General features: G+C 39.0%; 1 protein-coding gene across 11 annotated transcripts in view; it reads right to left on the bottom strand.

The window, feature by feature from the left end:
- Window positions 1–27,885, bottom strand: part of PARD3 (par-3 family cell polarity regulator) — a 444,905-nt gene that overhangs the window by 272,178 nt on the left and 144,842 nt on the right. For all 11 annotated transcript variants that reach the window (XM_030943492.1, XM_030943497.1, XM_030943503.1 and 8 more), the window contains exon 3: window positions 23,650–23,830. In XM_030943492.1, the coding sequence (XP_030799352.1) occupies window positions 23,650–23,830 (181 nt within the window). The remainder of the gene's footprint in view (window positions 1–23,649; window positions 23,831–27,885) is intronic.

Genomic DNA, 27,885 nt, shown 5'->3' with positions numbered 1-27,885 from the left:
TGATAATTAAAAGTATAACTTTAGTTTAGATCAGTGTTCTTATACATTATCTTCTATTTATTCAGGCTGAATCAAACTGTATTCAGTTGTGTAGTATATATCTGTTGGGTTATATATATCCTTCCTTCATTCATGCTATTCTATTTTCCCAGTCTATTAACATCTAGAAATTTAATTAACATAGTATTTACAGTACTGATTCTTTCAGTTTTGAAGATGTTAAATAAAACCAAAAGTGACAGGAAGCCTCACAAAACGCTATTGGACAACAATCTCTAGACTAAGACTGCCTCCAACTTTTAAGATTTCTATGCTGATTTTTAATCGATGAAGTGTTTATGGTCACATTTCAAGACGCTTAAATTTCTATCAAATGCTTCAACATTTGCAAATACTACATGAATTACCCAATATTCACCTGCAAATGCCAAGTGTTTTGTATTCATGGCTTTCCCTTTCAGAATTACAAGAAAGGTGACATAGTTTAGATAATTAGCATTTCTCTACTTGAAAATATGTTTATGCATAAAAAGATCAACTTCTAAAATTAAATTTTCTACATTCAAATTCTTGGTTAAATAGCAAGACTTCTACAGCTCTTACAGAGAAAAAAATCATTGTTTCACACAACTCCAGATATTTATAACTACTTCATTTAGAAACCAACTGTTTTTAGTTGTTTTTCTAGCAATTCATCGTCAAACAACAGCTTATGTACTTCTCACAGACATATTTTCAATGTTATCAAATATTCTCTGTTTTCTTGTATCTTTAGTTTTAAAATGGCACATTTATAATCATTTGCACATTAAACCATGACAAGTCACCATTAGCCTGTTTTCCTCCCACCAGTGCCCCACACAGTTGGAGCTCTGGCAGGCAGCCACACCAGAGGCTGGCCACAGCACTGAGTACACACAGCGTGGTCTGGCAGATGGCAGAAGAATGCAGCAAGTTCTGCCCCCAGCCATCACATAAATGCAGAGAAAAGACACTTGGCTATGTAAAACACACCAACAGGAGCCCACTGCATGTTAGCACACCTTTAAGAAACATAGGATATTATGTTAGCATGCCTATGATCAAAACTGGAAGCATGGATAACAGAGAAAAGAACACAAGCAAGCCACCGAAAAGAAATCCTGTTACAAAGCAGAAGAAAGAAGAAAAGTCTTTACTTTCCTGGTATAAATTTCAGTTTCTTTTAATAGAATCTAAGTTTCTCATTTCCCCAACCACGACTGCTCAATGACTTTGAAATTCAGAAATAAAAAAACAACCTGCCACAGTTATATTTTAATAATGAGGTAATGTTAAATCCTTATCTTGAAAGATCTTTAAAATAACAATCTTCCTTCTCTTTCTCTAATATTCTTTCTTCTTACTTTTGAATACTAGAATCCAGGAAGAAAATTATGATTGCACCCTGAAACTCAATTTACTTAGACACTGACTTTTAAAGCTAATTAGAGAAAGATCTTTAAAACTGAAATTAAAATTTAATTACCTTCACCCTCTCTGTCTCTTTTCTCTGGGCTCTTTTCTAAAATGCAAATATCTTTATATGCCAAAAGAAAAGACAAAAATGTCAGATTTTACAAATGTTCTACTCATCTCTGTCAAAAAATTGTGTTTCAGTATATTTTAATGAGCTACAGTCTCAAGGTTTTGGGTATGTTCTTCCTGATTTCCTTAAAACATGCTGGATTACCTCTTTACCTATTTTCATACTACTGCTACATATGCAAGAAAAATGCACTTCTAGTCTCCCAGATGCCAAAATTTTTGCAAAACATTTATGTCTTACTTTTTCAAACAGTTTGTGTGACAGTAGGAAACATCATCAACCTTGCTGCTATGAAGTTATTTTGCTTTCATTAGAGATCATACCTTGCTAATAATACTATGACTGATATTTAGTTATGTTTTAATGAAGACACTGTATTACACATCTTCATTCATTCTACAGTGCAAGCCAGAGTTTATAGCAACAGGAACAAATTCCTGGCTGCTTTTAGTTGATTAAACTTCAGCGCTCTGAGACACAGGAAGGAAGCTGGCAGATATTTTTCTTACCGCAACTTTGAAACATCCCCTGAAACTTAATGGAAAAATTCCTCCTGTTACTAAACACAATGCAGTGCTATGAAAACTGTTGATTGTTTATGGTCCAAATGCTTTGGGTAGGCTCAGAAAAGAAGGAAGATGTTTGCAATGTTTTCTCGGATAGAAGAGATAAAATACAGATGCAACAATAGGATTTACATTGTAACTTGAAGAGCTCAGTTGGGAAAAACAAGAAATGTTTAAATGTGTATAATACACAGTACAGTTCTTTCATCAGTGAGTTTCAGTCAGAGAAAACCTGCTGCGGTTGCCAATGCCATGACCCCCTTCTGGTCCCTAGGCCACCACTGTGCTTTTATGTGAGGAGGAGAAGGGGTGGGAGAAGAGCAGTACCCTGCAGCACCAGTATCAGGGTTCAGTACTACTTGTGAGTCTACGTCCATTTCTGATTTATCAGAGAATAAAGTTTCTTTCAACATCAGTGGCCAACACAGCCTCATACATCACTGCATGATCTCCTGTGTGAAGTGAGAATTCCTGTGTGGATCATTTACAGATGCCAAAGAGTTAAACATGCTTAATTGCAATTCAGCAGCTATGTGTCTAATTAGCAAGAGATTTGTCACTAACACAAGTCCTTACAAAGCTGGTACTGCAATCTCACTCCTTTCCTACTCGCCATCAAAAAACCTAATGCCTCATCCACTGGCTCATGAATGACATCACAAAGTGACAGAGAAGTAGAGACCTGCACTGCCCAGAGGGCTTCAGAGCCTGCAGGCTGTCCATCAGCATCCCTCTGTGGGAACCGGCCAGAGGAGGAACTCCTACACACCAGCCACTCCCTGGGAAGGAAATGGAATCCTGCAGCATTTCTACCAAGGTTCAGAATGGGAAAAAACACCCCAAAACTTTTGAATTAGTAAGACATCACAATGGCAGCATCACTAAACAGTCTGGTGGTACACAGGGTATGGAAAAGGTAAATTAAGGGTGGAAGCTGGGATCCTACTGGGGTCCTAATTATGGGAACTATGAACAAGTTACATGGGATGGTTGTTCACGCAGTTATTTTTGAAGCAGTTAGGGAAGAGGCATTTCTTTGCCAATCATCAGATGAATGCTCAGTCTTTGGAGGTGTCTGGCTGTTAATCTGCTACTTCTCCATGTTTGTGTGGAGCAGTTCCTTGCCACTGAGCAGGCACTTGGCAACCCTCCTTTTCAGGCTGGGGTGAGCATGGCTGGCTCCAGCCTTGCTCCACTGCAGAGAAGTTCAGAAGACACCAAGAATTGAGCTGTGGGGTTTTTTGAGATATAAAAGCAATCCTGTATATCACAGGCCACTGTCAAGCTGGAGAAGTCAACAATTTGGGGATATCAGTGCCTGGAGGTAGATCTGAACCTGAGTTGCACAAAATCCGGACAGCTTCATTTCAGAAATTATTTAGACATATTTTTAACAGAAGCATAATAATTGTGACAACAAAGAAAACTTGACCACAATCACTTAAAAGGTTAGGGTTTTTGGACAGAAATTATATGTGCATAGCTACATGCACAAACTACAAAAAAAAAAACAGAACACGTGGGAAGGAATTGCCTCTATGCACACTACTGAGTTTCCAACACAGCAAACATTTACAACTAATGTCTATAATAAGACAGAGTGAACAGAGTCCTGAACTTCTATTAAAAATTACCAACAGCTTCTGCAATTTTAATGACACTTGCTCTTGTTTCCATGACAGAAACATTTACTAGGATTATTAGAAGCATGTTGGTACATTCATGAAACATGCTCTCATTATCAAATGCTCTCATTATCAAATATCTGTGAGTTAATGTTGCACTGAACTCCTATCTGCTGCTGATGACCAAGAAGAGCAAAAGATCTCAAGCAGAGGTAGGAAAAGGCCACATCATGCCACCCCATGTGCCCAGATAAACAAGATTTAGCAGAAGGCTCTTCTGCACGCAGGGACTAATACAGCTCAAAGGCAAAGCACAGAGCATAAAGATCTCAAGAATATTATTTTCTGTCATTCAGTTGCAAGTATCAAGCTGAATCCCCACAGACAAATGAAACATTTGCGTGTTTAGGTAATGAGATGAAATGCCACCAACCCTCCTGATCCACAGGGGACACACGGCAGCAGAGCGGCCATGACTGTGACATGGGAGGGCAGATAGTGCTGCTCCCTGCCAGTGTATGTGATGCTGTGCCTGACCTTTCATTGGGGTAGGTCAGAGAACAGTCTGGAAGCTGCAAAGTTTGGTGACTACACAAAACTAATGGTGACCAAACAAGGTCTTTCCAAGCACAGAGTGGGGAATAAGAAGCTCCAGCTTCAACACAACATGCTAAAATCTTCTTTAATTCTTAACATTAAAGATCACCTTCTGCAGAAAACTCTGGTGTTCCCAGTAGCCAAATAGTAAGGCAATCCAGCCTACACTGGAAGGTGTGGTTAGATTGTTCAGATATGCCCACAATGGGACAATAACACATAATGCCTGCTGTTCTCCATGGGGTGACAGACCAGCAGACATCCTCAATTCTTTTCTAGATATCCCCTTACTGTTTAAAACCATGCCTAGTGAACAGCAGGAAACTAGTGCTGCTCGAAGTATGTGCAAAGTTGAGCATCTTTACATGTACTTTTCAAAGCCCCCTAAAACAACTGGGAGCATAAATTGTTCTGTTTTGGAAATGAAGAACGTTGTCTACACCTTAGAAAAACTTTGGCACTGTCTTTCTTTTTCCTCTTCCTCTTTTTTTTTTTTTTTAATTTTTATTTCCCCTCTGGATTTTTTTCCCCCCATTCCTCTCCTTCTACAGCCCTGGAAACATACAGTTACACTGCATGCTTAATTATGTGCCTCTCACTCCATTTTTTAATTTCACATTGCCAAATCGAAATAGAGTAAAAAATTATTCCTGTAAGTTCAAAACCAAGAATAAGCCAGTAGAAAGAGCTTCAGCTGAGGTTCAAAAGGAAATCTTGCTACATGAAAGACAGTTCGTGAATTTTTGGACCAATGACTTTTCATGCTCGCAGTTGCCAAATTTCATTAGAATTTGTGATTGGTTCTAGCCCAGAAATGAAGATCATCTTTCTTAGTGGAGAAACAGCTTTAGCCAGAACTAACAGAAGATATTTACTGAAATACTATGGTATATACTTCGTGCCAGAATTTGTCAGATTCCCAGCAGCTAACTTTTCCAATCTGTTTCCACACCACAAGGCTCCCTCCTTGTCTCATCCTAAATGTGCTACAATAATTTCAAGTATCTGCACGCAGAGAAGGCACATGAGGTGGACAAATTTTATTTTACAAAATCTGTAAATTATTTATTATTATTATTAATAATAATTTTATGCTGTTAAGGAATTCTCACTTTGTTTCATTCTTCAAAGGAGATTAATAAGGCAGTTATTTTTATGCAGCCCAAAATATACTGATACACTGAAATGAGAAAAAGAGCAGACTACCAGTATATTTTACTTGGTCTTCTTCCATTAGCATGAGTAATTGGAGGCTTCAGCTGAAACATGAGGAATGTCAACAGATTCCAAAGAAAATCAATAGCCCAAGACAGGTTATCCTGGAAATGCCCTGCAAGTAGTCAGCTGGACAAGAGTACTCTGCAAAGCCCCTCACACTCTCACTCTACACCAAGCAGAAGAAAACATCTTGTTCCAACTGGTCTGGCAACTGAATGGCTTCTTCTGCATCTGAACCCAGACAAGCACCTCGTGCACTTGTGCACCTCACTCTCTCCCAAGACTTCCCTGCAGAAAGATTGTAAGGTAACAAAATCTCTGCTGAGGATGGACAGAAGGAAAATCAGGAAAGCAAAGGAACTACAGTTGCTCTAATTCCCATGAGCCCATGGCCAGGGTTGCTTTCCTCCTTGACAGAGTGCTCACTTCCCTGAATGTCACACACCCAGACACGGCCCCACAGTGTCAAGGCTAACGACCTCAGTCCACAGCAAAATGGATCCAGGAGCAAAGCAGGAATATGCAAGGGTCACTCTCCATCCAACTGCCAAGATGAAGATGCAAAGGAAGAGCTACTCCTTCTAGCTAAGTGCCCCAGCTGCACAGGGATACCAAGCAGGATGTAAAGGAGAGCTGTAAGAGCACTGTGGCATCCTGTCCTCAGCATCCATGGGCTTCCCCTACCTGCAAAACCATAACATGCTCCTGTTATAACCAAAAATAAAATTCAGTGTAATAATACTTTTAGCTTAAGTTAATTCTTCACAACAGCTCTGTGGAATGCAATTCCTCAAAATTTTCCACTCCTCAAAAGGAAGTTACCTTGCATAATCACTAAAAAAAAGCCACAGAGAAAGGAGAGCCATCCTCCTGTACTGATGGAGCTATTTCTTTAACCTACCTAAGAGCAAATGGTTTTAGGGAACAAGTCTTATAATCATTATCTTATATTAGAATTTAGAACACTTGCTAGTAGTAAGACCTTCCTATCATATTGATTTTCAATCCATGCATCCTTACATGGCTTGTGCAAAACATCTTTCCATTCACAGAATAAACAAAAGAAAGATGCACAAACAACTGTGAGTGAGAGAACACCCATAGACTCTCACAGATCATCAATTTCTCTGCAGCATGCACCACAAAGTCAACGTACTCCCAGCAGGAACCACCTGTTTTTTGAAGTGCCTAGTTAAAAATCTGAAAATTAACTCAAAATCTTCTAATTTTACACCATTTCTACATTAAATGTGGTGCTTTGGAGTAAAACCACTTTACTGGTTAATAAAAGTAGCTACCTTGTGTTTTATGTAAAATAGGAAATGAGAAAAATAGGTTCATATTGTTTAGGTACCTATGTTTATACAATCTCTGAAGGCATAGTATTTTTATAACTATATGAGAGCTAGTGTATTTAATATTTCATATGAGATGTCAAAAATCTACTGCATTAAATAACATCTAAGATACTTACTCATTGCTACAAATACAAAGGCTACCTAAAACAGATGTTTTTTGAAGTCATTACAGAAAAGTAAACTTATATTCCTACGGATACATACTATCTTTAGTTGGGATTTTTGTCTCTAGAAAAACTGAAACATTATCTTTTATACCATTCACATAAACACAAAAAATACTCCTTAAAAGTTTCTGAAACTAAATAGCTTTCTGAGGACAAGTTCATTACTTTGTCCTCTCCTCTGGAATTCTTAGAACTATTTTAAAAGTTATTAATTCATGACAGAGTTCACTTTTCTTTTTGTCAGATGAGATTTTGATTTATGTAGTTTTCAAGCTTTTGAAAATACTTCCAAAGGATGTTTAACATTTTCATTCTCAAGCTCAAACTTAGGAGAGAAAACTTACCCACTGGTCATGCAACACATACAAAATGCAAACCTTCTCAACAATTTTAAAAAGGAAGCCAAGACTTTGCATATGCGGGAAATGAAGCCCAAATCTTAATAATGGAGGGTGTTCCATCCCCTCCACAATAGAACATTTCCAATGAAAGTGAGGGTTTTATCTGCAAAAGCCAACAAGACAAAAGACCACTCATGGAGGAACAACTCCTGGCTGCAGGAATTCCAAAACCTCAAGAGGGGGACAAACTGGGCTGCATCTTATTCCACGCCCAGCATCAAGCAAGCCTCACTAACATCCCTCAGTTTTTACTACCTCTTGGAATACAACAATCACCACACCTTTTTGTGTGATTCCTATGGCAATTCTAATCTAGGGAAGATTAAAACAAACCAAACAGACATATGTGCTTTTTCTGAGATGACCAAAACCATTTGTGCAAAGAAGGGCTGCTGCCATGTTCCTCAGGAACAGCTGGGTTATCTCAAATACGAGTGCTGGACTAAAACCACCTATGAAATGTGAAGAGTTTTTTGCTGTTTCCACATAGCTGCTGAGGAGAAAAGTAGTTAAACATCTTGGAGTGCTCTGTTGCTCTCTTCAGCAGCAACACCTCAGCAGGGCTGGAACTGGGAGCCAAAACTACCCAAGCCCACACGCATTCAGATGCCCACATTCCTCACTCCTGGTTGGCACAGGGACAGCACTGGGATGCTGCCCCCTTGGCCGGCTAACTCCAGCAGAAAGGAAGAAGCAGAGATCACGAGACTGAGAGATGATTATGCTCAGCACATCCAAAACCTGCAGGCAGGCACACAATATCTCTACTGGGTCACTGGGTCACGCTGTCACAGATCACCATAAAACAGTTCCCTTTCTGACCACAGACATTCTGCAGCTCTTCTCCCTGTGCAGACTTTGTGCTTTAGGAAGTCCTGTGACACAGACTGAGAGGACAGAGTGCCACCTTTCCGTAAAAGGCACTTCCCAACCCCCTCCCTGTGGGGTTTTTAACTATTTTCTTTCCCTTTTCACACTACAGGAGAGGAAAAGGAAAGAAGTGGACATCACACGCTTTGAATTGCATTCTGGTGGGATTCACCTAGATATGACTGAAGGATAACAAGCTTAATCCACAAAAATATAATACCAAGTTCTTTAACAAAATATACTTTAGCAGATTTGGTATCAAAGAAAACCAACCTCTCTGTTCCCAAACTGAAAGATGAAAGTCTTTGCATGAACAAAACAAACACAGAAATTCTTGGATCAAAATACACTCAGCAGCATGAGGCTGAAAAAAATTTCCTGCTGATTTACTGCATGGTAGTTTGCTTGTCTAGCCTTTCGAAACAGCAATCTAACATCAGTGTGAGGACAGCAAGAGGGAAAATTGCTGCCTAAGTGGCAGGTTTGTTATTGTTTGACAATTCTAAAGAGTTCACTAGAAACTTCTAAAAAGAGCATCTTTAATTCCCTGAAATTACTGATAATCGGCCAAGTGAATGGAGAACAATTATGAGGAAAATTGAATGCTTCCAAATGCCAATTTGCTGTATATCCTGAATTAATATTGCATAAGCATATCTAGTCTCTTGCTGTAAAAGCAAAGGACTAAAATCCTAGGCCCACAGGCAGTCTTGCATGGCTCTCCTCACAGATTTCTGTATCATCATTTTTGCATTTTATAATCATACTTAGCATTTATGTGGTGACTTACATATTTAACCTATTTTTCTCTCACCCCCCCCATCTGTCAGGTAAACTGTCTTCTGCATTAAATGTTCAACAAGAAGCAGTCACACACAACAGCATGAAGCCCCTAATACAGCCAGAGATATAATCTGGTTTTTCCTACTAATTAAGTCAGAGCACACTTGAAGCCATTGTTGCAAAATACAGTCTTTGGAATTTTCTGTAATACAGCTATGCCAGCAGTTGGCCATGCAGTACAGTGAAGAGAATAAATACTCTGGGAAGAAAAGGGCTCAAAACATCCTTTTTTTTTTAGCTGAGCCAAAACAGATCTGTTTCTGCTGAAGGGCCAAAAAAGTATTAAAAGTTAATCCAGACATTTGTCAGCCTGTTTCCTGGGTAGCAGCTGATTTGCTAGCCAGTCCCACAGGAGAATACGACCAGCCCAAGCCATGGTGACTCAACCAGATGCTGTCCCATCCTCCTTAGTCTGCACTTCCTCTGCACCCAGGAGGAGCTGAATCAAAAAACAAATGCAAAAAAACCCTCTAAAAGTAATTTTAAAGCAAGACAAAGCAAACCTAACCAACACACTCCACGTACAAACAAAATGTAGCATCTGGATGAATGGGAAACCTGGCTGCTGGAAGGTTTGCAGGAGCAAAGGGTATTGGAGCAGTATATACAGATTTCTGTGGCAGACAGGATGGGCAGACTACAGAATTGGCTGGAATGGACATTGTAAACAACAAGAAAGGGGGGAAACCTGCACCACAAAAAATAAAACGTTAAGAAAACAAATACAGAAGAATCCTAAAATGAGAAAAGCATAGGTCCAAGTACACAAAGAATCGTTCACTACATGCATTGCAGCACTACTGTGAGACTCCAAACAAGACTCATAACTCAAATCCTGAAGACACCCTGTGATCATCCTGTCAAACACCTATATAAGCCCAGGCACACCATGCAATAATGTCTGCATTTAGTCTTTTAACTTCTGTTGGAAATACAGAAAAATATTGACTTTAATTTCAAGACTTCAGGAGACAGAGAATCCATCACAGCCCCAGGACTGTCATTTTTAAAGCTCTGCAATTCAGTGAATGTCTTCTATGTCAGACAATCCAGTTTGTGTTTCAGAAAAGGTAATTCAAAACGTCATCATGCACTTACACAAATCTAACATTACACACTACCATTTTTCATTTTGTGATTAACACTTGAAAAAAAAAGTGTATTCATGTGGGATGATCCCTCCTTTTCATGTCTTTAACTTTTTTTTTTTTTTGGTTTTCCTTTTCTTCAGTTTCTGGCATGGACCAGGTCTCAGGTTCTACAGAGAGCTTTGCAAAGAGAAAGGGTGAGCAGGAGGGCAGCAGCAACCTACTCACTTTCTCTCTCCTAGTCATACATCATTTACATGGGTCCTAGGGTAACTGTTTATACAGCACAGTAACATCAAGGAAACAGTTATGTATTTTTATTTGTCCCCAGGGAGGTAAACATTCCCTGCCACTAGCTCCTCTTCCTGCCCTCCTCCCTCCTCTTCTCTGATCCATGCATCTTGGTTCTTTAATTCTTCATGCCTTCTCTTTTCCATTCTCCTTCTGTTTCTGATCACAAGCTGATACAAAGTGGTTGTCTCCTTTCTAAAATTTCCATGAGGCATCAAGTTAACCCAGATGCACTGTGTTCTCAATCTGGAAGTCAGCAAATGGAAGCAGAAGGAAGGAGCATCAAGTCACCAGCTAACCTTCTCTGGGTTAAAGCCTCACCCCATCACACGTGCTGAGCATCTCGCATTCCACAGCTTGATAACCACAGACAGAAAGCACTGAGCACACAAAGAGCCTTCAGCAGCAGCCCTACCTTTGACATTTCCTCACTTTTCATTGTTAAAAATGACCCTTCAGGTATCTTACAAGCAAATGACAGGAAAAATAGCGAGGGAAAAAAATCAAGGAAGGAAACACAGAGCAAACAGTTTACATTGTAGTGAAAGTAATAAAATAGTTATGACTAAAATCAAACAAATGTATTTGATTTGGCTGGTCAAAAGGAAAATAAAACTGAATTACCACACGTATCTATGGGTGAAAATTATCATACCTCTAGCTAAAAGTATGACTTTAAGAAATTTTTCCAAGAAAAGATAAATGAAACACTGTATTTGGTTTAAATGTTACATATACAAGGATTCAAAAAAAAAAAGAAAGAAAAAAAAAGAGGAAAGGAAGAGAAAAAAAGCAAAAAAGGACTCAAAAATACAGCTTTCCTTACAAAAGCCATCGCTTTTGATACAGCATAAGATGAATTATTTGATTTAATTACTTACTAAACTCACTAAATGCTGTAAAAACATGTGGTCAATGAAATGCCTTCCTCCCACAGACGTCTGAAACTCTGATCCTTTCTGAGGAAATTCTAACTATGTACCAATCTTATCTGCTTTCATACAGAAAACACTGAAAACCTGCTATCCTAAAACTCACGACATCTGCCAGATCTGGGAGGCATAAAGTAGAGAAAAATACAACATTGATTCACAAGGACTCAGTGCCTGTTAAACACAATTGGATTTGCAGGAAAACCTTGAAAGCGTATGTACTGAGAAGATATTTAAAACATCTGGCAAACCCCGGATGAGGGGAGGGTGGAACACAAGCCCTTAACACAAGAGCAAATTAAAATACTTCATTAAAAATATTTTTCACCCTTAGTAAAACATTCCGACTTTGAAAAAGAAAAATAGAAACAAATGGAGCAAAATCCAGCCCTGGGAAAACTGGGAAACTGAACCTGGGATATGGTTCATACAGCATAGCACAAATTGCTCAGGATGAGTGAAGCTGATGTACTGCCTTCAGGGTTTGAGGAGTAATTTAATATTCAATTCATCCTATAATAGGAATCCCATGCAAAAAATTCACATGCACGAAATCCTTCTGGTAAAACACAGAATGAAGAGTCCTAGAAGCTGGCTTGTACACCAGCAGCCACAGCAGCCAGGCAAACAGCACATAAACAGCTGCATTACCATCTACCCTGAAGTGACAGCCACTGGGAATTAGATGGAACTTCCATGTAGCAGTGAAATGACACACACACAGGCACAGCTCTGCTCCCAGAGCTCGTTCTGCTGGGCACGTACCCGGCACTGGGAGTTGCAGTGGGGACACTGCGGGGTGTGAGCCTGGCAAAGGGGTGTGAGCCTGGCAAAGGGGTGTGAGCCCAACAAAGGGGTGTGAGCCCGGCACAGGGGTGGGAGCCCAGCAAAATGCTCCGAGCCTCACAAAGGCTCTGAACCCAGAAAAGCAGGCACTGCCCCGGGCACTGCTTCCCTGCCTGTGGCACGCTCAGGGCACAGATGACCCACAGCAAACCCAGAGGCTGCACCCTCAGAAGGCAGCTGCTCGCTCCCAGCACCACTGAGGACACGGCTCAAGCGTGCCCTGCTCGGGTACCCCATTTTCTGTGCGTTCTCTGGATGTGCTGCCACCGAGACACACTACTGCACGGCAGCTGCCAAGACACACAGTTTGGGATAAACTCTTCAACTAGCAGAAGAAGCAGACCAAGCTGCAGTAAACAAACATCTGTGAGTATTCCCAGCTGCAGTTTCAGGGAAGCTTTTTCACCCTTCACTTTCTGGGCTATCGGTTTTTAAACAGTTCAGTTTTGTCCTCCTTCTCCCCCCGCAGCTGCTTGCACATGGCTTCTCCTCCTGGAGCTCCTGGAGCAGCACCCTGGCAGTGACCTCTCCCCAAGCCTTCAGCTGCACAGCCTGCTACCCCAGTCACTGCTGAAGCACAAACCAGAAATAATATCTTGGTACCAGCACTAACTGCAAACAGATTTTCCCCCTACCCTTTATGGGTGGAAGAACTGAAAATACTTATTACACTGTAATGCTATGTTTTAAGCAACATAACAAAGAGCTATGGGAAAGCAGGATTACGGGAAGACTTTGCCCACTTGTGTTTTATTACTTTAAAGGTGAACTTAAAACAGCGGTAGAGGTAAATCATCTACATGTACAATACTCACAGAAATATCGCCTACTATGTCAAACTAGAGCAGTAACTTTATTCACTCGCTTAATGGATATTTCCCATGGATAAATGTCATGCAGTTCATTTGACAGAGTAGTTTCATGGTTTTTTCACTGCAGTAAGACCTTCATTTTTATTTATTTTTCCATGAGTCAAGAACCCAACTAAATTTTTAAATAAAACATGAAGAGACTACACTATGTAAGACCCTTCAGATGGAAATCATTGTGAAAGTCAGGCAGTGTTTGACCTACAATCTCTCTGTCATCTAATGAAAGTCTTAAACATCAGAGCTCAAAATGGATTGGAATAGAAGAAGCTAACATCATTTTTATATTTGGTGGAGAATGCTTTCATAGGCAGAAAACCTCCAAAAAGCGTAAAAGCAGAGAGTTCAAGTCAGGACCTACCAAAAACACTGAAAGACTTATTTGTGTATTATATAAGGCTGGTTAACAAGGCACATGTGTCCATTTTCCAACTTGTTAGAAACTGGTGAACATAATTTTTTTCTTTCATAATCTACTAAAAAGAACTGCTAGCATTGCTTCAAATGTCATTTCATTTAAAACCGTTTCAGCAGTTGCTGCCCATCATTATTCTGTCTGTAAACTTGCAAACACATTTACTTTAATAGCCTATATTTGAGGGATGCTCCTTTACACAGCCACCCATTCCAGAGGCTGAGTGTGTATACAGAGAACTTTCCAAGTCCACAGGGAGCCAGGATACCCTGAAGAGGAGGAAAGGCAGGATGGCTGTAACACCCTGCAGTGTGTGAGAGAATGGGCTACAGAGCCACCCAACTGCATAGAGCAGTGAAAACAATTCACATGCTTCAGACCTCATCAAGTCCACATCATGTTTATTCCTCCAGATTTGGGCTGGCTTTCAGTGTCACACGGCATCTCTGATGCTTCAACATCTGAGAACACGTGGCAAGGAAAAGCACAGCTGCCCCCTTTGCAAAGGTTTACCTGTTTGGGACCAGCACCACAAAGTGACCAGACACCAGTGTCAGACCCAAGGCAGACGGCATTGATGGTTTAACCATGAAATTACATCAAAGTGTCTCAAACCCAGTAAATTTTTTACTCTGAAAAAAAACTGAACATGGGACTTTCTGCAATCATGACATACCATCCACAACCCAAATATACCTCCCAAGCATAAGTAGGGCTGTATAGGAAGTTCCCATAGGAACTGTATATAGTTCCTGTATAGGGGCCATGCAAAATTGCTCAGTAAGTAAAACTGAGAAGCTGTTTGCTTTGTAACATGCCACTTATCCTTTCTCTTCTAAATTTGCAAATTAAATTTAAGGCAAAAAAGGCAACTTCCTACTTAATGATTTTTATGGTTTTTTTAATCTTTCATGTAAGAATTTATTTTCATGGTGGGAGTTAAATCACAGGCAGAACAGGATTCTCAGACATGTATTTTGGAACTGGTCAACTCCACTTCTCTACAACAAGAGACATTAGCCAGTGCACCTAGTGTAGCCAATGGGCCATTTCACTCTGAAATAAGCAGTAAAACAGGTCAGATGAACACATCCTAAAGGTACCAAGAATCAGAAACTGGGTTGCCTGGAGCATTTAGCTCAGATGCAGAACGTGAAGTCTGTTGGTATCAACCTCATCCGTCACGTCTGCTTTGAATCAGCTGTTGCCCAGCAATTGCCAAAAAAGTCCAATTTTACTTAAAGTTGTGAACATAAACAGTGCTGTACAGAGAACTGAATCAAATCCAACGCCTCAGGATAAGGTTTTAATGGCTGATCACAGTTTGCTTTCAGAAGCCTCATTTCTGACTCACAGGCACAATATTTGGAAGCTAATGCAACCTTGTTCTTGCTGTCTTTGTACACCCCTTTACTGTACGCATGCACAAGCAGTAGAAACATTTTAACTTAACCTCAAGTGCCACTGTTTGCTTTTGTTTGTAAACCCACATGGTCCCCAACTCCCTGTCTACAGATACAATCACTTCTACTTTCTGTCAATCCAAAACTATTGATAGAGCCAATTGCCTAAATCCGTAACAGAGGCCAGAAACCCAGGCCTGGAACACAGCCTGAGTTCATATTCACTCCAACCCCAAAGAGCCCAGCTCTGGCACCAGCCCAAGCAGTAAAAGCAAGGTGGCAGCTGTGTCATACAGGGGGATCCTGTCTGTCCTTGCAGTGTCACAGAAGGGGAGCTGAGCTGGGGGTCCCTGGCTGCAGAGTACTGGGGACACTGAGCTCCAGGGAGCCAGGCCAAGCTGTGACAGCAGGAGAGCAGGTGCTGGGCTGGTGCCTCATTCCCAGCTCAGAACAGCTCCATGGGCCGAAACCAAGCTAGTCACCTCCACAGCATCCAGTGCCAGGGGTCAAAAAGAGAAAAGTTCTTCTAAATACATACTCTTTATTCTCACCCTGAATGCTTCATCTGCCCCTAACATGAACCCACAACATTCTGAAGCTGGCACTTATCTTAATTACATAATTAATTTAAGATTTATAGCAAGAGATGGGTAGGAAAAACAACAAATTTTGTCTTTGTTTCAAGTATGAAATAAAGCAATAAATTAATGGAAAGTTATTTCTCACCCACTCCTTTATTTCAATATCATGTTTCAGTCCTTTTCAGGGCATGAGAGTGAATAAAACACAACCCTATTCAACTAGTAGCCATCTGTCTCTCTCTCATCCTCCTCAAAGGAACATGTCAAAAGACACAGAATTTAAAGCAACTTTTTCCCAGTAATCACCCAAAGAGATGGACTACCTCCAAAACACATCCCCATCTAAAAGAGTGTGTTAATATGCTGCAAATTTAGCAAGGAAGGGAGCAAGAAGATCCTCTTGTGAATTATGAACAAAAGCAAGCAACGCTAAAGTAAAAGTTTAGCATAATAAATACATTACTTTAAATGTAATATCTTAATACACTGGGCTTGTGATCAAAAATACCCACTTGTTTTTCTGGGGAGGGGGACATGCACTAGCTGATGCATTGAACACAGGGTAGCACCACAGTGTGGCACAGAGCCCCCAGCACACACCCCTCTTCATTAGCCCTAAAACACCAATCCCACAAGATCAGCCCTGCTTATGACCAAGTGAGTAATTAAGTACATTTGATAAACTTTGCATCATTTCCTGTTGAAAGATTTTTGGTCAGTAATTAATGTCAGTTGCCTACTCCCTCATACCCCTTCAAAGGCGCATTCCTGTTGCCTCAAAGCAAAGCAAAACACAACTGGGATGCCACTTACTGTTGCAGACTAGTGGCTCTGGATCTTAAGGATGCCTTGAAGCATACTGTTTTATCACATGTCAGAACAAGTATCTATAAATACTGCATCAGGTTTTCAGAAACTCTTGGGTAAAAAAATGTAATATGTACATATGCCTTCAGAGTAAAACATTTCACAGGATGGTTGTACTGTGAGAAAGCATTCCCTTCTCATTTCAGATTCATGCTCCTTTGCCTTCACTGCACTCCTCATTTGCTTAAAATGAAATTACAAGAAACAGAGAAGCAAACAAGAAAGTATCTATTTTAAGAGTTATTACATTTATGGATATCATTGATATGTGTGATGATAAACTCTTGAAATAAGCATATAGTTTTATCTCAATGGTATTAAACCCATGATTCCACAATATGACAGACTTGAGCAGCTACAGTGCAACATTTGATTGGATAAAATGGTATCATATTTTTGCTTACATAAAACCAGAGTTCCATTAAGGAAAAACTTGCCTTTCATTTAAAGAAAGGGAAAATAAAACCCAACAACCACCAAAGGAATGTTGAAATACTCTGAGAATACAGCTCTGATCTTCATAATAGCTTGTTGTTCAAGTGATCATTAAATCTATTTAAGATGTCAAACTTAGATTAATATTCAAAACTGACTTCTTAAACTGTTCAAATTCAATACTTACATCTTCATAACCCTTCCTTATTATCCCTCTTGTACTATATTCTCTAGCTACCTGATACCTCTAACCAGGTATCAGATACAATACTGTATTTTTATTACTTCTTCTTATTAGTACTTATAGATAGAAGTCCTCACCATATGGAATAATATCTCGAAATGCACCACAATTACTCAGGTTTCCTCCAGAGAATCAGTAAGGTCTAATTTTTTTTTACTTTATTGGTTTCAGGGATTTTTTTAATCCTACTAGGAGCAACAGTATTTTGCTTGCTGGTATACCAAGAAGATTGAAGATATTAAAGGTTAATTTAGAAACTTAAACAGTTTAAAATCCATTTGTTTTTACAAATGTGTCACAATCTCATCAAAAACACATGGTTTTTAAACTGCTCAACAATCCCAAATTAACAGCAGAGCACTATGCTTGGAGAAAACACCAACTGGAGATGACTCAAGTCAGAACTGTGCTGTACAAAGATCAAATTTAGCCTCACGGAAGAAAGCAGCACCTGGTACTGATTTTTGCTTCAATAACTCTGGCTTTTAAACAATCATATCCCTCACAGAGCTTTAGGGATAAAATGTGGTAAGAATTCCTGAACAACAAGAGCACCAGAAGGTGAGGAAACAGACTCTGCTAAATCTTCCCAAACTCCAATGCATGAGAAACCTTCCTTATTCAGATGCTAACAACTGAGGTGCAAGCCTCAGTTCAAGGTTCTTTTTGTATTATCCAGACAGTAAAAGAAACATAGAAGAGCCTGACAAGGGAGTAACAGTGTGAATGATGGTTTGGAAATCCTTTGTATTTCATTCCTGGAACTTCACTGGAACAACCGGCATCTGAACATCAATGATGGTGACCAAGGAGGTAGACCATGGAAAGCTGAGCTGATCCAAAACTGAACACAGAGAGTAGAAAACCTTCCCCTGACTTCAGCAATCTTTCATAATAAATGTGGATGATTTTCTCTATATTTTGTATTCAGCTACTTAATGCTGGAGATAACTTGATCTGATAAAGCTCCTAACATCTGGGTTTTGATGAACTCATCTTTCTCTTCCTCCATTTCTAATCTCTCAATTCCTTAGTTCTTCACATATGAAAATATCTTTAATTCCATACATAAAGATGACTCAGAGTTGAATTAGGAGTCAAGGAGACAAACAAGTGGCCATATGTGGGAAAGAGTGCTGATATGATCATCATTTTTGAGACCAGAACAAATATGAACACACCTCTGCCAACACACTGACATGGAGCGCTCCAAATCATGAAAGCAAAACCCCAATCTTATAAATATTTACATAATTCTCAGAATATACATTTGGGACTCTAGATTTGATACTTGTATCAAATCAGTGAAGTGACATATTTAAAGCAATTTTAAAGTACTTGAAATTCACACATTTATGCACTCCCATCTTTAAATGGTTTGCTTAGCACTGGATTTTTTGAACACTCAAATCTGAGATGCAAAACCATACACATTGTTACAATAGACACAAGAAATGGCTCACCTGGGGTCACCAAACAACCCAATGGCTTAGCCAGGAACAGGACACATTGTCCCCAGCAGCCCTCCTGCCTCAGAGCACAGCGAGGACAGTGCCCACAGCATGCAGAACCTGCCTCTGAACCATTCCCACAAATACTGCCTCACCAAATGAAGTGTAAACATGTTTTTTATCCCTATGGGTTACAAAAAATGGCTTTCGCCCAGAAATGCCAAGTCTCCTTATCGGATATGAAGAACGAGAAAAATATCAACACATTTGAAGTCTTGGATCCTACCAGTTTTTGTCTTTCCTTAACTAAATAAACCAGTCCTACCAATTCATCATAGTCTCCAAAGCAACTTATTCTTGTTACTCTCTTTTGACTCTCTCCAACTCATTTAGAATTCCCCCACGGCTGGCACCACAACTGGTCACTCCAGCTGAAATCTTCCTGCACACAACAGTGAGCTCACAGCAGCATTTGCTTTCGGTCTTTTGATAGAAGAGCAGAAAGCCTGATTGCAGTATAATAGTGCACCACATTGCCAGGATCCTTCTAACAGTATTGTGGATTTTGCTGTTCATTAGTACTGCCTTGCAAATGACCTTTTCCTTCCTTAGATACATTGGCTGTGCCCATTTCACTGATTTCAAAACAGTTAATAAATGTATCAAAAGTCAATGCTGAACTGAAACATTGCGCCTGAAACTCCATCTTAGCTTTTTATGCAGTACTTTATATTCCAGTTCAGATTTATTAAAATACTAAACAGTCCTTAAACTAAGAGAGCCCTCAGGGAGTATACTTGATATGTCCTACTAATTTATCAGTGAACAACTGAAAACTACTCAGAGAGCAGAGAAAGAGACACAAATCCAAAGGCAAGCAAGGTCAGGAACTTTATTATAGCAATGAATTCCCAGTCAAAGTCTGCATGCATGCTCTTACCTGTGAGGAATAAACTTGTGCTGATTGCAGGGTAAGAGCACACTTGCACACAGGGAACCTTAAAGCAACAGCCACGCTGCTGGGTAAACAATGATGTGAAGCTGTAGCAATTTCTTTGCTTCTCTGCACTTCTAGCACATCTTCAGAGCCAGCTGTGCACTCACTTCAAAATATTCTCATCTAGACTTTTTTTTTCATGGTCTGGATCTGTGACCAGAATACAAAATTGATGCTGAGAGTCCTGCTGAAATATATGATACAGACCACCTGAGCATGTAATTCACTGGAGTGCACCAATTCCAGCCAGCTCTTAGCAATTTCTTAGGCCGTCCAGCCAGTGCTCTGGAGATACTGACCCTCCAGCCTTCAAGAGAATCTTACAATTAGCCCATATCTCCTTTTTAAGGAACTGAAGCACCTACAAGACATCCTGAAAACAAAAGCAACTATCTTCTAAAATGCACAGGCAGCTGCTTTGTGTCACACTGGCAGAAAGCAGTACCACACAAACCCAGGGGGGAAGCTCTACATGCACAATATGCTTGTACACCTGCCTGCTAAATATGTCACTGTGGACATCATTTACTTTTACAAGCAATCGCTTCAAGGAGCAAATAGTTCAATTTTATTAATGATATTTGTAATCACAGAGTTACAAAGGTTGGATCTCTGGGGGCTATTTGGCTTAATCAGTCCGCACAAAGAAAGGACCAGGTGGACCAGGCTGTTCAGGGCCAATTTCAGTCAAGTTCTGTTCATCTCCAAGCACATGGAGATGCCACAATTTCTCTGAGAAGCTTGTTTGGCTGTCCAGGTGAGAATGGTTTTCCTTATTTCTAACTGGCATTTCCCTTGTCGAAAGTTGTGCTTGTTGTCTCCAGCAATAACGTGCCTATGTGAGAAGAATCTGGCTTCATTTTCTCAATACCCTTCCATTAACAGCTGAAGAAAAAAGAGACTCTCCAAGCCCCCTTATTCCCCTTAAGGGAAAAACATCAGCTCTCCAAACCTCTCTACCAGTCTTATAATGTTTTCCAAATAACGCTACGTATGAAAACTGCTTTTTCACTCTAACTGCTGAAATAGTCAGAGACTTGTTACACATAATCACACCAAGACAAATAACCAAGGGTGGTCTTAGTTCTTGAACAAGCTAAATAATTTTAAAGGAAAACAAGACAAAGAGATGACCCTTTTCACAGTATCTCATGAAGCTGAAAGGGATTTTATTTACAATATTTAAATGCAGTACTGTGAAACAAACAACTTGGTTCACAGGCAGCGCACCCGCTGCTGAACTGTCACTGCCTGACATCCTGTCTTATCTGCCAAATTGCTCATTAGGTTTGGCAATTTTCACCTGCACCTCCAGTTTATATTTCAGCAGGGAATAAACATCAGTCTGCTTTAACAATCTTCTGCACTGAGCTTCCAACCTCTTCCCAGAAAACATGCAGGCACAACACAAAAAATGCCTTGTGTACTGTATGCTTAAAAAAAGATGCAGCTGAAGTGATGAAATACAATAAAAAGTTTAACTTGGGTAACAGAAAAGCAGTAAAAAAGAAAGAGCTAGATAAGAAACATAAATAAATCAACTGCTTGTATCAATGAATTATGTTTTCACAGTGCAAAACAACAGAGGAGATATGAGCCAGCCTCATTTTTGTTTCCATGTTTATATGGGATGATGGAATTTGACACAAACACCCCCTCCCCAACATGCGAAGTACAGGCTGTGTTTGTGCATGGGAAAAGAGGGACTCCAGATGAATATTACTTTTCCAGCTGGACCTGATCTAGCTAACCTTTCCCTTGCTGGGAGAGGAGCGATGGTGTGATCTATAAACAAACAGAAGGGGTAGCATGGCAACCAGAACAAAGAGAGGAGAATCTCAGCAGGCTTTGAGCCCCAGCCCAATGCAGGGAGCTGCTGCCTGGGAGCAGAGGGTGCAGGTAAGCAGGGGCACAGAGCACAGAACCGCGTGGAACGGCCGAGGAGCAGAGCCCACGCACCAGCAAAAAGCACCGGAGATGTAAAACAAAACGTCTCAAATGCTATAAACCAATTTCAGCCGGAATACTGTTTTTCATTTGTTAGAAGTAAAATATTCACCGCCAACCCTGCAATTAGCTGGAAAATTACAATAATTACAGCAATTTTGTATCCCATCTCCAATCCAATTAATAGATATATGACCTTGTCAACATGTAATAATCAGGATCTGCATCTACCGCAAAACTGGATGGGTTTTATTTGCTGAATAGAACTTACACACTAAGAAGATAATTATTTGAAATACTGAGAATACCATTTGTATGCTATGCTTCACTTCACAAGTTATAAAGGAACAACAATAAGGATAGTATTTCCATTTTCAATGTATATTTAAATGAAATTCCTGAAATAGGTATGTTTAATATGGGATAATATTACTGCACTGGGATTCCAAGCCTGTGGTTGGAACATTTAAAACTGAAACACATCTATCAACATTTTAAAAAAGGTATTAGATAAATAGGAGAACATTTCTGATAACATATTTATTACAAATTGTTTCACACACCTAATTTGTGCATGTTCCTACAAAAAGTGTCAAAGAGCTATAATCCTTACCAACAGTTTTAGAAGTCTTCTGTATTTCTAAAGTTCTTTGTATTGAAGGATCTCAAATCCCTTTTTGGTCATCTTAGCAATCAGTGAACTAGCCAAGTGCACCACGTATTTTCCAGAATGACACCAAAGATAAGTGAGCTGTCCAATATATCACTGAGTTTTATCTGTACTATATGATTTTGATGCAGTAAAATTCATGTATTGTAAAATATACCAGATAATCACACTAAGGAGAAAATGTGTATGCATTTGCCTGCTCTAACCCCTGCTAAGTTGAGAACCAAGGAGGACAGTTTTTTGGTTTATGCATGGAAATGAGATGTGCATTTAGCAGTGACATACTCTAGTGACAGCAAAATGGAAGGGTCCTGAAATTCCAGGATACTTCTTTATTCTGCCATTAATCCTTCCCTAATTTAATTCTGTGTTGCAATGAAGCATAGTTATAGCTTGAAAAGACACACATTCAGCTCTTTGTAAGCTAATTTTTAAAAGCTATTCCCTCAATCGTACAGAAAACATTCTGGTACAAAACCCCTCAAACTTAACAGAGTAGTCACTTTTCCATTTGCATTTTACCTGACTGCTTAAACACAGATTTTATCCACTAATAAAACACCTACACAAAATCAGTCTCTTGGAAATTACACATGGTTATTTTAAACAATGTATCTGTAAAATATCAAAGGACTGATAATACTAAGAATCTTGTGGAGTCCCTATTTCAAAAGTTCAAAATTATAGACATTGCACATAAAAGGACACAATGCCTTATCCACATCGTCTTGTTTGCGTGCTACTTTTAACAACAATGAAAATTGCAAAGTAAATTACATTCCATAATTTTTCTTCTTAATAAGTTCAAATATTCAAAGAACCTGCCTGAGCAAGAAATGCAAAAAGTAATTCCTGTTATGTGGTTTTCCAACAAATGTTCATCACATTGAAATAAAATAAAGGGATGTTTCTGGATGTAGTTTCTGCTTTTCAAAGTGTCTTTTTGCAACACAGTAAATGCATATATTTTAGCAGGTGTTTTTATGGAAAGGTGACAGCATAACCTAGCAACATTGACAGGTTAAGTAGAAAGTGCTCCTATCTTTAGTTTCTTTTCACCATTTTGTTAATTAAATGGAACAAAACTGGCAAACCGAAAATTACACCGTGCAGCAACTACATTTGGAGATATTGCTGTGATTTTCACTGTGAGGACAATTTTAAACTGGCAGCCTAGAAGAAGCTTATGGCTGCTAAAAGCAATTTATAAATAATTTATTAAAACAGAACAGGTTTGTTTACTTGCATGCAGGAAGCATTTACGCAGTTTCTCGGTTCTGATCAGCTTTCGATAAGAACAGATAATGAATCATTTTTCCCAGCAGCATGGATGGGTAACAGCACTTGGCATCTTTGTAAATTTAGACAAAGCACACTGAGATACCAAGAGCATTTACTTACTTGCACGAAGGACTGACGGCGTGACCTCGATTTCACTTGTTGCTTGGTAAGGCTGGAAGGCCGATGCCGCGTTGGAGCCAAGCTCACTGCCAAAAATCTCTGGGCTCTGCGTGCCTGTCGAGCTGGCACTGGTGCCATCACCCCCATGGTGTGGATCTTGCTCATCAAACACAGCCACGAGCTGCAAATGACAATTTAATCTACTGTTAAAAAAAGACCTCAACACCATCAAAGCGCCATTGTAGATCAGCATTTCAACATTTCTCCCCAGCAAAGAGCAAGAAGTGTCTATCAGCAGAGACTCCAATCAATGCCTAGATCACATCATCAGCCCAAGAAAGGCAGCCATTAACTGGATCCTACAAAGGGTCAACAGCTCTGATAGGACACAAAACTCATCACTGTGAGCCACAGAAAGAATGGCACCAAGGCAGGAAAGCAAGGGTTCCACCTTCCCGAGGAAACCACTTCATCTTACCCAGAAATGCAGAAAACTGAGTGTGGATTTATACCTGTGCACTGGAATTCAACATCTGTGTTTAGATACCTCTATACACATCATTACTACAGAGTCAAATCACGAGCAAAACCACAGTTTTACAGAATAAAAACATTCAAGAAGAAGGCATGTTTACAAACACTGAAAGCTACAGACTATGCAAAGCCAAGGAAGTGTTATAATCACAACCAGTCATCATTTATTAATCTGCCATCTATTATCATGACTTAAGTTGTGGGCTTCTCTTCCAAAATTTCTTTAGTCAGATTTATGGAAATACTCTGTATCTGTTAGCCATCAACTTCTCCAAAACAAGTTTGAAATCTCAAGTCCCATTTAGAACTTTGCCAAGTCAGTAATCTAATAAAAATTTACTAAATCTGTGTTCACCACTGCAAGAAAAATGGGAAAACATCACAGTGATTTTTGATTAACCTGAGATATTTTTCCCACTGTAAATGATTTTGTGCACTTATTTGAAACAAATAATTTATCCCAATTTATCTTTTGTAACATACTGAAAGAGATAACACCAGCTCTTATACACATTTCATTTTAAAACCTAATCTTCAAGACAGAGAAAAAAGTGTTATGGATAGCAGCATTCTGCAGCCTGCAAATTAACCTATAATATAATATTTGAAAGACATTTCCAAGAAAGTATTACATTCTTCTGTTCAAATTGGTAGGGTAAATGGAGCAAATCAACTTAAACTACGCTGGTCTCTGCAAATTGTTTCTTCTGTTAGCAAAACAGCTAAAACTTTATGTAACTGAAAGGCATCAGAGGTCATTTTCTCTTTTTTTTAAGCGATTTCAACATCATCTCAGCTAAAAAGACTTTAATAATAGTCCCTTTACCCAAATTTAACTTACATAAGCATCAATAAAAAAATTTTAAAATGCAACTCTAAGGCCGAGTGGAAACCATTTGGGAATTCAGCTTTTGAAAGTACTCTCAGACATTTTGAAACTACAGGGAGTAGCGAACTTCTGCCAATAATTCCATATCTAATGCAAAATTTAGGCTCAGGCATGTAAAAAACAGAAAGAATAAACTGGTAATGGATAAAGGATCCATGCTCTCTCCAGTGCTAGTCGAAAGGCAGGTAGCAGCAGGAAAACCAGACTGCAGCTGCAGACAGCTGGAACATGTTTTTACCATAAAAGTCATTATTTTATGCTTGAGAAATCTACAAACAAAAGAGACGTGACAACACCAAAATGTCAGTAGCTCAAGAGTATTGGAAATTTAATTTTCTAACACAATGTGAAATATCAATGCTTACAAAAATATGCTTCTAAAACTTTACTCATAACTCTCTTACTGTTTTATAGCAAGCTAATTACCAATCTCCAGCAACTGAAAATAAATGAATCCACAAGTGAAGGTCTGTAAGATATTCCAAAAAAAGACAAACAAAGCATTTAAGAATTCTATGAAATATCAAATCTTTTTGTCCTTCACATGTCATGTATCAAGATAAATCCCCCAATTACATTCTGTTCCTTTGAGGCTGATTGAAAAATATTATTTGATGCATTCAGCTGAAAGTATTTCATAGATATTATATATATGCAAAAAGGTATGTGCATATAAATCTCTATATATGTTATCTCCTACACTAAGTCGCCTCCAGCTTTTTGCCTATTCCTGACAGTCTACAACCTATAACTTCAGAACATCTAAAAATGAATGTTTCTTATTTCAAGCTTAGCTTTTGATCTTATTGGGTTTTTTTCAGGTATTCACAGTTTTGACAGCTTCAAACCTTCAAAAGGCTTCAGTTTCATTAAAAGGCATACCAAATTGTAACATTTTTTTAGTGTGAAGAAACACAATCCATGTTAGTCTTATCCAAATCTAATTAGCATTAGGAACACAGGTTAGGAAGTTCATTGTGAAACAGCACTACAATGGTACAGTAGCCATCTGGACTACAATAGCTCAGTCCTCATAATAAGCCAGAAAGTCTTTGGGACTGGAAGATTTAATGCAAATAAACACCCTTGAATCTTGATTTCCAGACCCTGGCATGCCATTCTACAGGACTGAGTGTGTGGGAAACAAGAACAGCCAAAATATCTTGCACTGTATTATGGTATCGAGCATTTATCTGATTTCTTCAGAGACCCTTTATTTTATATGGCCCTTCAAACATCCTTTATTTAAATCAAAAGAGATTATTCAAGGAGAGGAATTGTACTGCTGGAGGCCCAGAGATCACATCGTGACTACTGTCCTTGCAGGAACAAGAAACAAAACAAAAAACTTCCAGAGACACCTTATGCAATGTGGAAGGAACCACAAGAGTAGGTCACTGGAGCTATGAAGAATTCCTTGCTGCAGGAATCCACAGCCATAAACACTGCTCTGTGCCAGGGAAAAGGTCTCTTGATGAGTCATGTTTAAAGACTACAGAAATGTTTTTAATTTGGCAAAGAATGGAGACCACCATTACTAGACCAGCTTTAATCAGCCTTAAATCAACGGTAAGCCTACGGTATTTTGCTGGGCTTTAGGCATCAGATTTACAACGAGAGCAGAAAACAAAGATGACTGTCTTTTCTGGAAACATCATCTTTACTGTCAGGAGACTACTTCTATATGGATCTTTTTCTTCTTTAATAAGAAATAAAGTTACCCTGATCTTTTGAGAATCACTCTATTATTTCCAACACCTGAGATGAGCTGTGCCTCCTGTTCTCTGTCCTTCAGTTTTAGATCTCATCACCTGCAGTGACCTGAGAAACTCATCATAACACCCACTCTTATGCAGAAATGACCACCAGAAGGACTGAACAAACCATAGTAATGCATTAATAAAGTCAATATTAGACCACTATCAGCTCTTTGAAAGAACTTCCACCGAAATTTAGTGAGTATTGATGCCATTCAGTTTAATTTTATTTTTCGTTGTGAAGACAAGCCCACATCAAAGACCAAATATCATATCAACAGCTAATAAAAAATTGTAATATATTTTATCTATCCAACATTCCATGGAACCTCAACTTAAATGCATCAAAGACATGAGAATATGGTTTAATAGGTTACAGTAGTTTTAATCACCTGAGGCAACAAGACACTCTGCATTTCTCAATCACTGAACTAAAAATCTGCAAATAGGAAATAAAATCAAGTAAAAGCAAACCACCTTGTCATCTCAAAACAAATTTAATAAATGATAGGCTTCATTCAGATTGGCATGCTAACATTTCTTATTATAATATGGCAAAAGCAACTGAAAGGTGAGAGGCTTTATTATCACCATTTATCATGGTAAGACGGCATAGGAAGTGTCACCAGTTTGAACAATATAAGATTTTGGTTCCCAATGAATATGTATATAACTTTTCAAGAAAAAATAAGTTTCAAATATTCATTAACACATTCAGACATAAAACCAGCAGTTTTGTTCGGATCATAATTTATGGAATATTAATCCCATTGCAGCAATGGAATTAGAGTAAACCTTCAAATGGTCAACTGCATAAAGTAAAATACTTTTTATACTCCACAGCAAGAAACACAAGCAATTTTGTGTAAATTACCAACAAAAAATACAACTTTTTTAAAAAGCAATAGCATTCAGTATTTGACCAACAGGTTTTCTCTTTTTAGAAATACAAAACTGCAATAAAACTCAACAATTACCCCAGCTGTAAAAAGCACACTTATGATCATTAGTATATTTCAAGAGGTGCAAGGGAATTTTTTATTGCCATCCTTACCC

Source organism: Camarhynchus parvulus, chromosome 2 (assembly GCF_901933205.1).
Source record: "Camarhynchus parvulus chromosome 2, STF_HiC, whole genome shotgun sequence".
Taxonomy (NCBI): domain Eukaryota; kingdom Metazoa; phylum Chordata; class Aves; order Passeriformes; family Thraupidae; genus Camarhynchus; species Camarhynchus parvulus.
This window is presented reverse-complemented; position numbering and strand designations above follow the sequence as displayed.